The following is a 12,499-nucleotide window of genomic DNA, read 5'->3' as shown; positions in this document are numbered from 1 at the left end:
AATTCAGAACGAGGATTTTTCTTCTCTTTTATTCATGTTTACATTTGTTTGAAAATGGTCAAAATGTTTAAAATCTCAGTGTTGAAATTTGACTCATTTATCATATTTATCAGAAAGTAAAACGATTTTCGGCACTAACAGCGCTAACCGTGCTAACAGAGCTAGCTGTTGTGCTGCAGGCTCCTCCCTCGTGGCTCTACCTGATGATGCAGTCGGTCAGGGACGGCGCCCTGCACAGCCCCTTCCCCTTCACTTCAAAGCCGCAGCCTTTGTACTTGGCCACGCCCCTGCTGTCCACCTGCATGTCCGGCTGAAGGACCTCCCAGATCCTCTGCTTGGACTGGAGCTCCTTGTCTGGTTCACCTGTGGACACAGAGAGGGCGGATCAGCTCTTTTCAGGTTGTCATGGGAACCATCTAACAACAACAGCAACTGTTTTCAGCCAATCAACATTCTTTGATGTTCTTGGTCTCACTGTTCTCATTCTAAACTGGAGGACTGGGTTGAACCCTGTAACCATGGTTACCAGGATAGTTGAGGAAGGTCACTCTGTCCCCTGGACTCGAGCCAGTGGGCGGGACCAGTAGCTCGGTGACGTCATCAGAGCTCCAACAGCGGAGAATCCGAGCCTGTGAGGCCACGCCCCTTTTCTTAGAGGCCTTCACGTTGCAGAGAAAGATGGCGAAATCTCCCTGACGACGAAAAACTTTATTTAAAGGTGAACGTTGACAAAAGATGACATCATTCAACAAGATGGATGGATGATTGATGGATGGATGATGGATGGATGGATGATGGATGGATGATGGTTGGATGATGGATGGATGGATGATGGATGGATGATGGTTGGATGATGGATGGATGATGAATGGATGGATGATGGTTGGATGGATGATGGATGGATGATGGTTGGATGATGGATGGATGATGAATGGATGGATGATGGTTGGATGATGGATGGATGATGAATGGATGGATGATGGTGGATGATGGATGGATGATGAATGGATGGATGATGGATGGGTGATGGTTGGATGATGGATGGATGGATGATGGATGGATGATGGATGGATGGATGATGGATGGATGGATGGATGGATGATGGATGGATGATGGTTGGATGATGGATGGATGGATGATGGTTGGATGATGGATGGTTGGATGATGGATGGATGGATGGATGGATGGATGATGGATGGATGGAGGGGCAGAGCCTCACCTGCTCCAGGTGGGGCTTCTCTCGGTGTGACCTCACCACCGTTCGGGGGACCTTCTCCCCAACGTCCACTTCCTGGACCGACAGGGTTGCGACCTGTGGGTGGCGCCGAGCGCCGACGATCTGACCCACTCGCAGGTCCAGTCGTGACACATCAAGCTTTGGCTCCGCCTCCATGGCGAGAGCTGCAGGAGACAGAAAAAAGTTCACATTCCTTCCCTCCTTGCTTGCTTCCTTCCTTCCTTCCTTCCTTGCTCCCTTCCTTCCTTCCTCACCTCTTTCCTCCCCTCTCCTCCTCCTCTGGTTCTGTGGTTCTCCGGGCTCCTGTGGAGAACAGGTGGCTCTTTGGGATGACGGCTGATTGACATGTGTGACTTTTGGAGGAGGCGGAGCCAACAGAGCTTTGGCTGGAAGAGACATGGACAGAGGTTAGGGTGAAGGTTCTGAAGGTTCTGAGGTTCTGAAGGTTCTGAAGAGTCTAAGGTTCTGAAGGTTCTGAAGGGTCTGAAGGGTCTGAAGGTTCTGAGGGTCTGAAGGGTCTAAGGTTCTGTAGGGTCTGAAGGTTCTGAGGTTCTGAAGGTTCTGAAGGGTCTAAGGTTCTGAAGGTTCTGAAGGTCTGAAGGGTCTGAGGTTCTGAAGGTTCTGAAGGGTCTAAGGGTCTGAAGGTTCTGAAGGGTCTAAGGTTCTGAAGGTTCTGAAGGGTCTAAGCGTCTGAAGGTTCTGAAGGTTCTGAGGGTCTGAAGGGTCTGAGGTTCTGAAGGGTCTGAGGTTCTGAGGGTCTGAAGGTTCTGAAGGTTCTGAAGGGTCTGAGGGTCTAAGGTTCTGAAGGGTCTAAGCGTCTGAAGGGTCTAAGGTTCTGAAGGTTCTGAAGGGTCTAAGGTTCTGAAGGGTCTAAGCGTCTGAAGGGTCTAAGGTTCTGAAGGTTCTGAAGGTTCTAAGGTTCTGAAGGGTCTAAGCGTCTGAAGGTTCTGAAGGGTCTAAGGTTCCTAAGGGTCTAAGGTTCTGAAGGTTCTGAAGGGTCTAAGGTTCTGAAGGGTCTGAAGGTTCTGAAGGGTCTGAAGGTTCTGAAGGTTCTGAAGGGTCTAAGGTTCTGAAGGGTCTGAAGGTTCTGAAGGTTCTGAAGGGTCTAAGGTTCTGAAGGGTCTGAAGGGTCTAAGGTTCTGAAGGGTCTGAAGGTTCTGAAAGTTCTGAAGGGTCTAAGGTTCTGAAGGTTCTGAAGGGTCTAAGGTTCTGAAGGGTCTGAAGGTTCTGAAGGTTCTGAAGGGTCTAAGGTTCTGAAGGGTCTGAAGGGTCTAAGGTTCTGAAGGGTCTGAAGGTTGTGAAGGTTCTGAAGGGTCTGAAGGTTCTGAAGGTTCTGAAGGGTCTGAAGGGTCTAAGGTTCTGAAGGTTCTGAAGGGTCTAAGGTTCTGAAGGGTCTGAAGGGTCTAAGGTTCTGAAGGGTCTGAAGTTCTGAAGGTTCTGAAGGGTCTAAGGTTCTGAAGGGTCTGAGGGTCTAAGGTTCTGAAGGGTCTGAAGGGTCTAAGGTTCTGAAGGGTCTGAAGGGTCTGAGGGTCTAAGGTTCTGAAGGGTCTAAGGTTCTGAAGGTTCTGAAGGTTCTGAAGGGTCTGAAGGGTCTAAGGTTCTGAAGGTTCTGAAGGATCTAAGGTTCTGAAGGTTCTGAAGGTTCTGAAGGGTCTAAGGTTCTGAAGGTTCTGAAGGGTCTGAGGTTCTGAAGGGTCTAAGGTTCTGAAGGTTCTGAAGGTTCTGAAGGTTCTAAGGTTCTGAAGGTTCTGAAGGGTCTAAGGTTCTGAAGGGTCTAAGGTCCTAAGGGTCTAAGGTTCTAAGGTTCTGAAGGTTCTGAAGGGTCTAAGGTTCCTAAGGGTCTAAGGTTCTGAAGGGTCTAAGGCTGAGGTTCTGAAGGTTCTGAAGGTTCTGAAGGTTCTGAAGGGTCTAAGGTTCTGAAGGGTCTAAGGTTCTGAAGGTTCTGAAGGGTCTGAGGTTCTGAAGGTTCTGAAGGTTCTAAGGTTCTGAAGGGTCTAAGGTTCTGAAGGGTCTAAGGTTCCTAAGGGTCTAAGGTTCTAAGGTTCTGAAGGTCTGAAGGGTCTAAGGTTCCTAAGGGTCTAAGGTTCTGAAGGTTCTGAAGGGTCTAAGGTTCTGAAGGGTCTAAGGTTCTGAAGGGTCTGAAGGTTCTGAAGGGTCTAAGGTTCTGAAGGTTCTGAAGGGTCTAAGGTTCCTAAGGGTCTAAGGTTCCTAAGGGTCTAAGGGTCTGAGGTTCTGAAGGTTCTGAAGGTTCTGAAGGTTCTGAAGGCCTTACTGCGTCTCCTCTGCAGCTGGGTCCGGAGCTGCTCGATGTCCCTCTTCAGTTTGCCGTTCTCCACCAGCAGCTTCTTCTGGTCTCTGAGTGACGCCTGCAGGACTGAAACAGACGCCATGAGGACACGCCCCCAACACGAGGCGTTGGGGGCGTGTCCTGCTGCCGGGCGCCACCCTTACGTGCTTTCTCCTGGCTCAGCAGCGCCTGCGTCCTCAGGTACTCCAGGATCTGCTCGCCGTCCTGTGGGTGGAGCTTCTTCACAGCTGCTGTCAGACTGGCCGACACACAGAGTCTGAGGATCTAGTGATCACTGATCGATCTAGTGATCACTGATCGATCTAGTGATCACAGTGATCACAGTGATCGATCAGTGATCGTCTGCTTCACTTCCTGTCTGCCCAGGAGAGTCTGAGGTCACATGACCTCCCTGCCTCTCACACACACACATACACATACACACACACACACACACACTCACTCACTCACAGACTCTCTCTCACACACACACACACACACAGACTCTCTCTCACACACACACACACACACACACACACACGCACACACACACTCACAGACTCTCACACACACTCACTCACTCACTCACACACACACACACACACTCATACACACACAGCAGCTGTTCCAGGGTCTCAGCTCCGTTCTATTTTTAGCATCAGTTGCTCTGTATCAGAATTCCTTTGAAGTGTCCAATTAAAGTTGCAACATTATAAAGTTGATCTGTTTGATTTAGTTGGAAACTCCAGAAGATCAAAGGATTCTGAGCAACTCCTGATAACAACAGTTCCACGAGTCACCTCAACTTTTGATCACATCAGATTTCAGGAACGAGACTCTTTCACAATCATGCAGCTGTAAACAAACACACACACACACACACACACACACACACAAAAACAAACAAACACACACACAAACACACAAACGTGGCGGCTCGCCTACCTGGGGTCGAACAGACTCTTGTCCATGTTAGCGCCGTGTCCCGTGTCCCGTGTCCCGTGTCCGCCGGTCCGCCTGCAGCCTGGACGTCAGCTGTCTGCATCCATCTCGGTGACTGCAGGTCAAAGGTCAAACCCCGCCCCCTTTTGAAAAGTCACTGTTCAGTTGTGTTTTGCTTGTTTCTGATTTTTCACATCAAAACTTTCACTCATTTAAACCAGATTTGATTTATTGTTGGTTTCAGAATGATCTGATCAGCTGGTTGCTGGTTCAGGATTGAACAGACACCCCGTGGTTCACCTGTGGTCAGGTGACGTTGAACCAAGGAACACCATCTGTCAGGGTGCCTCGATTCGCTCAGCGGGATCAGAGATCAGTGATCAGAGATCAGAGATCAGTGATCAGAGATCAGAGATCAGAGATCAGAGATCAGAGATCAGTGATCAGAGATCAGTGATCAGCGATCAGTGATCAGAGATCAGAGGTCAGTGATCAGAGATCAGAGGTCAGTGATCAGAGGTCAGTGATCAGAGATCAGTGATCAGAGATCAGTGATCAGTGATCAGAGGTCAGTGATCAGAGATCAGAGATCAGTGATCAGAGGTCAGAGATCAGTGATCAGCGATCAGCGGTCAGAGGTCAGAGATCAGCGATCAGAGATCAGAGGTCAGTGATCAGAGGTCAGAGATCAGTGATCAGCGATCAGAGGTCAGAGATCAGCGGTCAGAGGTCAGAGATCAGCGATCAGAGGTCAGTGATCAGAGATCAGAGATCAGTGATCAGCGATCAGAGATCAGAGGTCAGTGATCAGAGATCTACTGTAATTATTAATCGGAGGTCTGAGCTTTTTTGTTTTCTTTCTAGTTTTTAGATGTAAAAACTTGTAAATTAAAAGCGGCCAGAGCTCAGACACATACGAGGTTCCGTAACCTAGTAGATCCAAGGTAGTTTTCTCTGTCAACTGGACTGGGTTTGTTCTCTTGAAGACGTTTCTCCTTCTGTCCAGAAGGTTCTTCAGCTCTGAACTCGCTGGGGAGAGAGCTTGAAAAACAAAGTAATGTTGTTTATGCTGTGCAGCACCAGGAGGAACGTGAGGAACATTGGGGAACCAAACAACCTCTCCAGAGAAGAAGGCACAACACAGACGCGCCACCTCTTCAGGTCAGGACTCAGCAGGTCCACCTACTCCTAAAGGAGAGTGGGCGCTCCTCCAGGACAGCCCAGTACGGGTACTGGCCAGAGAAGACCACTGGTCTGAGAGGGGGGTCAAGGAAGCATCCATGTCAAACTGGAAAAACCATCCTTAAACAGAGGTGGTGGCCTGAGGCACTTCCTGTCACCCACATACAATGCAGTCCTCCACTCCTTCCAACAAAACAAACATTCACACCATTCCAGGAGACCCAGTGACCCACCACCATGTGACCCAGCAGACAAAGGGGAGACACCTCAACAGAAACTAGGTGAACGACCCGACCAACGACCAGCATTAGCATGCTAATGGTCCACAGGGGCTCTATATTTTCAAGCTCTCTCCCCAGCGATTTCAGAACTGAAGAAGCCTTCTGGATAGAAGGAGAAACATCTTCAGGAGAAGAAACAGTCCAGTTGACAGAGAAAACTACCTTGGATACAATGACCTGGGTGATTGAGAATCTACAGACAACCTAGTAGATCCCTTTATGATTCAAACCTCTGAGAAGATCAAAGTTCTGGAATCTAGCGCGTGCCTTTGAAGGCCAGACAGACGGCCTATGTCGCCCCCTGCTGTCCGACAGGCGGCGCTGTTCACCTGAGGACAGACGCGAGTGTTGCTGATCACCTGTGGTGGCTCACCGAGACCCGATTAAAAGTGCTTCAAAATGGATCAAATCAAAAATGAAATGTTTTAACGTCGACCCGCTCTGTCGTCAAACCGCTCACATCGACGGAAATACCCGAACACCAACGAGTCCGCGGACCGCGAAACCTGCAGGAATCCGGAAAACCCATATTTGGAGCCAGGTGGGCGTGGCGATACCGGCCGGACGGCTTCCTGTTTGTTGACGTTCCGACAGTTGAAGAAATTCTGACCGAAACAGAACCAGGTTCCGGGCCGGAGACGCGAAACCTTCCGTAAATCTGGTGAGTCCACACTTTTAAGCTAAAGCTGAAGCTAACGGACGGTTTCCGGGAGCAGCCACAGGTGTTCCACCTGTTCACGCTGCGTTCGTTGCCCTCAGACACCTTCGAACCCTTCGAAGAGAAGCGAGAGCAGCTGGAAATGGTGAAAAGTTTCACTTTATTCAAGTTCAGCCACAGTTTGAGAACGACAGAAACTAAAATCGCGTGATTCGTGATCGATAATGACTCCATCCAGGCGAGTTTAATGCCGAGCTTCCGGTTTGGAACATTGAATCCGCGTGCTCCTAACTTGATTATGGATTCCTGACTCCGCGTGCACCACGTGACCGCGGGTAGACGGTCGCGAGCAGTAAATGTCGCGAAAAGCGCGCGACACCTGTGTTCGGTTTCGAGGATCGACCAGTGCAGCAGCAGGAGGCGGTCACGTGCTGTGGTTCCGCAGGTGTGTCCCCTCAGGTGATCAGGTGTCACTGATCTGATGATCAGCACCAAACTCCCGAGTTCCTGGTTCCTCCCGAGTCCAGGGTTGGACTGTCCTGTCTCGGTCCCCGGCCCAGACCGGCCCAGGGAGGCTGGGGGGTGTGGGCCCTGGTCTCTGGACCACCAGAGCAGGTGCTTGGTTCACACAGACCTGTTTCTGGTGCCCGTTCCTAATCTTTCTGGGCAGGGTCGCGTCCTGCTGGCCTCATCAAACCAGGACCTCCAGCAGGTCCCGAGAGCCCAGATGGTGACAATGAGCACCTGCTGCCCCGCGACCCGGTCCTGGACGGGACCAGGCGAAGCTGCTCAGGCATCCTGGAAGCCTCCAGATGATGAAAATAATCCACGAGTGATTCTGACTTCAGTCCAGGAGGGTCAGACACAGGTCAAAGGTCGTCATCCAGCCTCGGCGTCCTGCAGTCAGCTGACCAATGCCCCGCCCACTCTGAGCCCCGCCTTTCTCCTCTGCTTGCAGACCGGATGGATGGATCTTCTGACCAGTCCTGAACCGGCTCCTGGGCGCCTGAAGCTGGACTTTATCTCAGAATGGCGGCATCAGAACTGATCCAGGACTGTGAGGACATCCAGGCGCACGTGGAGGTGGACGTGGCCACAGTCAACCCAACGCCTCCGCACTCCCCGAGGGTCGCCAACGGCAAGCCGCCGCCCCTGGCCTCCTCGCCGCCCCCCTCTGAGCAGGATGGGAAGAGGCGGGCGGCGGGCGCCAACATCAGCAGCCTCCTGCAGCAGAACCGGCTGGTCCACTCGCTGAGCCGCGGCCTCAGGAAACACTGCCACTACGTCCAGATCAGCGTGCCGGAGGAGCCCGGCCGCCGCCTGCCCGCCGAGTGGTGGAAGACGGGCGTGGCCTTCCTCTACGCCCTCTTCAACCTGGTCTTCACCACCGTGGTCATCACTGTGGTCCACGAGAGGGTCCCCGACAAGTCTGTGAGTCCTCCGCTGCCCGACAAGTTCTTCGACTACGTGGACAGAGTTCCGTGGGCGTTCACGGTGACCGAGGTCAACGGGCTGATCCTGTGCAGCCTCTGGCTCATCCAGTGGCTCTGTCTCAAACACAGGTAGGTGGCTCCGCCAGACCAGGTCCACGTGGGCCGGCCCAACAGGGGATGCTAACGTCTGCGCTAGGATCACCGGATTAGCCTTGTTAACCCCGTCGGAGCAGCGTTTTGCTTGTGGCCACTAGGGGGCAGCACCCGCGTGGCTGCGCTCAGGTGGCGTCCGTAACGTCTCTGTTCCAGGTCCATCGTGGGACGTCGGTGCTTCTTTCTGATCGGGACTCTGTACATGTACCGCTGCATCACCATGTACATCACCACGCTGCCCGTTCCCGGGAAACACATGGTCTGCGCCCCCAAGGTACGTAGTGACCTTTGACCCTGCTGGGACCTGCTGGGACCTGCTGGGACCTGCTGGGGCTCTAATCGTCCTCTGTCTCATCAACGCAGCTGTATAACGACTCGATGGGGAAGATCTGGAGGATTCTCAGGCTGCTCTCAGGTGGAGGTAGCGGCCACACACCTGCTAACCAATTAGCTGATGATTTAAGATGAAGGCGGAGCCTGAAGTAATCAGACCTGCGGTACTTCCCCCACCCGGCCTCTCGGGGCAGTAGCGTTGTGGACTTAGCCTTGCTAACATGGCTAAGCTGTCATTTAATGGGAATCATAAACCCCCCACGTGACAGGAAGTTCACTTGAGTCGTCCTTGCTCCCCTGCTGGTCACGGTGTGAAACTGCAGACCTGGAAGCTCCGCCCACCCTTGTTTCTCCTGTCCAGGTTTGTCCTTGACCGGGTCTCACCTGATGTGCGGAGACTTTCTGTATAGCGGCCACACCGTCATGCTGACGCTGTCCTACCTGTTCATCAAAGAGTGTGAGTACCGCCCAGTCCCCCCAGGGGGTCCTGTGGGCGGTGACCTGTGGGCGGGACTGGGCGGGGTCCTGTGGGCGGTGACCTGTGGGCGGGACTGGGCGGGGTCCTGTGGGCGGGACTGGGCGGGGTCCTGTGGGCGGGACTGGGTGGGGTCCTGTGGGCGGGGTCCTGTGGGCGGGACTGGGTGGGGTCCTGTGGGCGGAGTCCTGTTGTCTGAACCGGGTCTCCTGCTCTATGAACCGGGTCTCCTGCTCTCTGAACCCGGCCTCCTGCTCTCTGAACCGGGTCTCCAGCTCTCTGAACCGGGTCTCCTGCTCTCTGAACCGGGTCTCCAGCTCTCTGAACCGGGTCTCCAGCTCTCTGAACCGGGTCTCCTGCTCTCTGAACCGGTCTCCTGCTCTCTGAACCGAGTCTCCTGCTCTCTGAACTGGGTCTGCTCTCTGAACCGGGTCTCCTGCTCTCTGAACCGGGTCTCCTGCTCTCTGAACCCGGCCTCCTGCTCTCTGAACCGGGTCTCCTGCTCTCTGAACCGGTCTCCTGCTCTCTGAACTGGGTCTGCTCTCTGAACCGGGTCTCCTGCTCTCTGAACCGGTCTGCTCTCTGAACCGGGTCTCCTGCTCTCTGAACCGGGTCTCCTGCTCTCTGAACCGGGTCTCCTGCTCTCTGACCGGGTCTCCTGCTCTCTGAACCGGGTCTCCTGCTCTCTGAACTGGGTCTCCTGCTCTCTGAACTGGGTCTCCTGCTCTCTGAACCTGGTCTGCTCTCTGAACCTGGTCTGCTCTCTGAACCGGGTCTCCTGCTCTCTGAACCCGGTCTGCTCTCTGAACCGGGTCTCCTGCTCTCTGAACCCGGTCTGCTCTCTGAACCGGGTCTCCTGCTCTCTGAACCGGGTCTCCTGCTCTCTGAACCGGGTCTCCTGCTCTCTGAACCGGGTCTCCTGCTCTCTGAACCGGTCTCCTGCTCTCTGAACCGGGTCTCCTGCTCTCTGAACCGGGTCTCCTGCTCTCTGAACCCGGTCTGCTCTCTGAACCGGTCTGCTCTCTGAACCGGGTCTCCTGCTCTCTGAACCGGGTCTGCTCTCTGAACCGAGTCTCCTGCTCTCTCTGAACCGGGTCTGCTCTCTGAACCGGGTCTCCTGCCCTCTGACCCGGGTCTCCTGGTGTCTCCAGACTCTCCCCGCTGGATGTGGTGGTACCACTGGTCCTGCTGGCTGCTCAGCGCCTCCGGAGTCGTGTGCATCCTGATCGGTCATGAACATTACAGCATCGACGTGCTGATTGGCTACATCGCCAGCACCAGGCTGTTCTGGTGGTACCACACCATGGCCAACACACAGGTAGGAGGACACACACGCTCACACACTCTGGTCACGTCCTGATCACCGTTCTGCTTTGGTCTCAGAAGTTGCGCCGGGCTCCCAGTAACTTCCTGTCGAGGGTGTGGTGGAACCCGGTCTTCAACTTCCTGGAGCGCAACGTTCAGACCGCGGTTCCCCTGGTGTTCGTGTGGCCATTAGCTCCGCCCTCCTTCTGCAGACAGCGGTACCGAATGGTGGAGGGGGGACGGGACGAGTGACGCCTCCAGTCTGGACACGTTAGCCATGCAGCTAACTGCCCGGTTAGCTTTCTGTCTGGATAAACGCACCGAGATGGAGACGAGTTTTGGAACGATGTCGTAATCAGTCATGATTGCTGACGATCGCTGCTGTTGCTATGCTAGCATTGCTTCAATTAACGGCGGCTAGTGTTCTCAACAAGACAAAGTGTGAAAGTTTTCTGTGCTAATCTAAAACGCCGGAGCAGAATAGATTGTTTAGTTGTTAACGTTCACAAATCACTTTTGAACTGTCACATTTATTTATTTCATCTGAAGAGTTTTGATCCAAAAACATGAAATGCAAAAAAGTCTAACTGAAGCTTGTGTTGGACAGAAATGCTAACTAGCAGCTGGGATGGCGAAACGTTCTCTTATATACGTTTGTCACCGTCGGCTGCTAACGACAAATTCTGCCAAATCGATGTTTGAAGATGAACAGAAGCTACTGTTAGCTTGGGCCGGATGAGACAAAATTCTGCATCCAAGCGTTTGTTGATCAAATGTAACAATTGTAACGATCCCGTTTGACTTGCTAATAAAAAATAAAATAACTTTCAAGTTCCAGTTCTGTTAAATTCTGAATTATAGCTGTGGTTGATGCAAACTAAAAACAAACATTAAAGTTCAGCCACACCCTTCAGGCTAGCTCTCATGGTGTTTCCTTGGCTAATGTTAGCGCAGTTATGACGTGGCTCCGCCTCCACCTGCTTATCTCTGCCGACTCAGCTACGCTAGGTCCGATTTAAGCTAGGTTGAGATGAATGTGAGTTGTACGGTGGCGTTCTGCTCTTGGCTGTGTCCTAACCCCCCCCATACCCTACACAGGCTGTGTCCTAACCCCCCCTATACCCTACACAGGCTGTGTCCTAACCCCCCCCATACCCTACATAGGCTGTGTCCTAACCCCCCCCATACCCTACATAGGCTGTGTCCTAACCCCCCCTATACCCTACATAGGCTGTGTCCTAACCCCCCCCATACCCTACATAGGCTGTGTCCTAACCCCCCTATACCCTACATAGGCTGTGTCCTAACCCCCCCTGTACCCTACACAGGCTGTGTCCTAACCCCCCCCATACCCTACATAGGCTGTGTCCTAACCCCCCCTATACCCTACATAGGCTGTGTCCTAACCCCCCCTATACCCTACATAGGCTGTGTCCTAACCCCCCCTGTACCCTACATAGGCTGTGTCCTAACCCCCCCTATACCCTACATAGGCTGTGTCCTAACCCCCCCTATACCCTACATAGGCTGTGTCCTAACCCCCCCTGTACCCTACATAGGCTGTGTCCTAACCCCCCCCCCATACCCTACATAGGCTGTGTCCTAACCCCCCCCATACCCTACATAGGCTGTGTCCTAACCCCCCCTGTACCCTACACAGGCTGTGTCCTAACCCCCCCCCCATACCCTACATAGGCTGTGTCCTAACCCCCCCTATACCCTACATAGGCTGTGTCCTAACCCCCCCTATACCCTACATAGGCTGTGTCCTAACCCCCCCTGTACCCTACATAGGCTGTGTCCTAACCCCCCCTATACCCTACATAGGCTGTGTCCTAACCCCCCCTATACCCTACATAGGCTGTGTCCTAACCCCCCCTGTACCCTACATAGGCTGTGTCCTAACCCCCCCCCCATACCCTACATAGGCTGTGTCCTAACCCCCCCCCCATACCCTACATAGGCTGTGTCCTAACCCCCCCTATACCCTACATAGGCTGTGTCCTAACCCCCCCGTACCCTACATAGGCTGTGTCCTAACCCCCCCCCCATACCCTACATAGGCTGTGTCCTAACCCCCCCCCCATACCCTACACAGGCTGTGTACTAACCCCCCCTATACCCTACATAGGCTGTGTCCTAACCCCCCCTATACCCTACATAGGCTGTGTCCTAACCCCCCCGTACCCTACATAGGCTGTGTCCTAACCCCC

General features: G+C 53.2%; 2 protein-coding genes across 4 annotated transcripts in view; one reads left to right on the top strand and one right to left on the bottom strand.

The window, feature by feature from the left end:
- The window catches only part of LOC130523067 (aminoacyl tRNA synthase complex-interacting multifunctional protein 1-like), a 4,846-nt gene extending 4 nt beyond the window's left edge, over window positions 1-4,842 (bottom strand). The window contains exons 1-7 of one of the 2 annotated variants that reach the window (XM_057028035.1): window positions 4,470-4,807; window positions 3,689-3,783; window positions 3,510-3,611; window positions 1,492-1,623; window positions 1,220-1,401; window positions 527-692; window positions 1-363 (exon numbers count right to left, since the gene is read on the bottom strand). The exon at window positions 1-363 is cut by the window's left edge and continues 4 nt beyond it. In XM_057028035.1, coding sequence (XP_056884015.1) covers window positions 197-363; window positions 527-692; window positions 1,220-1,401; window positions 1,492-1,623; window positions 3,510-3,611; window positions 3,689-3,783; window positions 4,470-4,495 — 870 coding nt within the window. In that variant the 5' untranslated portion in view covers window positions 4,496-4,807 and the 3' untranslated portion in view covers window positions 1-196. Of the gene's footprint in view, window positions 364-526; window positions 693-1,219; window positions 1,402-1,491; window positions 1,624-3,509; window positions 3,612-3,688; window positions 3,784-4,469 lie in introns of both variants that reach the window. The other variant, XM_057028036.1, reaches the window with a different exon arrangement.
- A 1,607-nt stretch (window positions 4,843-6,449) lies between these two features.
- LOC130523063 (phosphatidylcholine:ceramide cholinephosphotransferase 2-like) lies at window positions 6,450-11,111 on the top strand. Of its 2 annotated transcripts, none has more exons than XM_057028026.1 (7): window positions 6,450-6,590; window positions 7,546-8,149; window positions 8,330-8,447; window positions 8,537-8,594; window positions 8,868-8,963; window positions 10,133-10,299; window positions 10,365-11,111. In XM_057028026.1, exons 2-7 carry the CDS (start codon window positions 7,617-7,619, stop codon window positions 10,536-10,538), a joined length of 1,146 nt encoding a protein of 381 aa, XP_056884006.1. In that variant the 5' UTR covers window positions 6,450-6,590; window positions 7,546-7,616; the 3' UTR covers window positions 10,539-11,111. The 2 variants fall into 2 exon arrangements, with proteins under 2 accessions (XP_056884006.1, XP_056884007.1); XM_057028027.1 differs by lacking the exon at window positions 6,450-6,590 and adding an exon at window positions 6,615-6,732.
- Window positions 11,112-12,499: the final 1,388 nt, after the last annotated feature.

This window comes from Takifugu flavidus, chromosome 3 (assembly GCF_003711565.1).
Source record: "Takifugu flavidus isolate HTHZ2018 chromosome 3, ASM371156v2, whole genome shotgun sequence".
In the NCBI taxonomy this organism is placed as follows: domain Eukaryota; kingdom Metazoa; phylum Chordata; class Actinopteri; order Tetraodontiformes; family Tetraodontidae; genus Takifugu; species Takifugu flavidus.
Note: the sequence above shows the minus strand (reverse complement) of the source record. Positions and strands in the feature narration are given on the sequence as shown.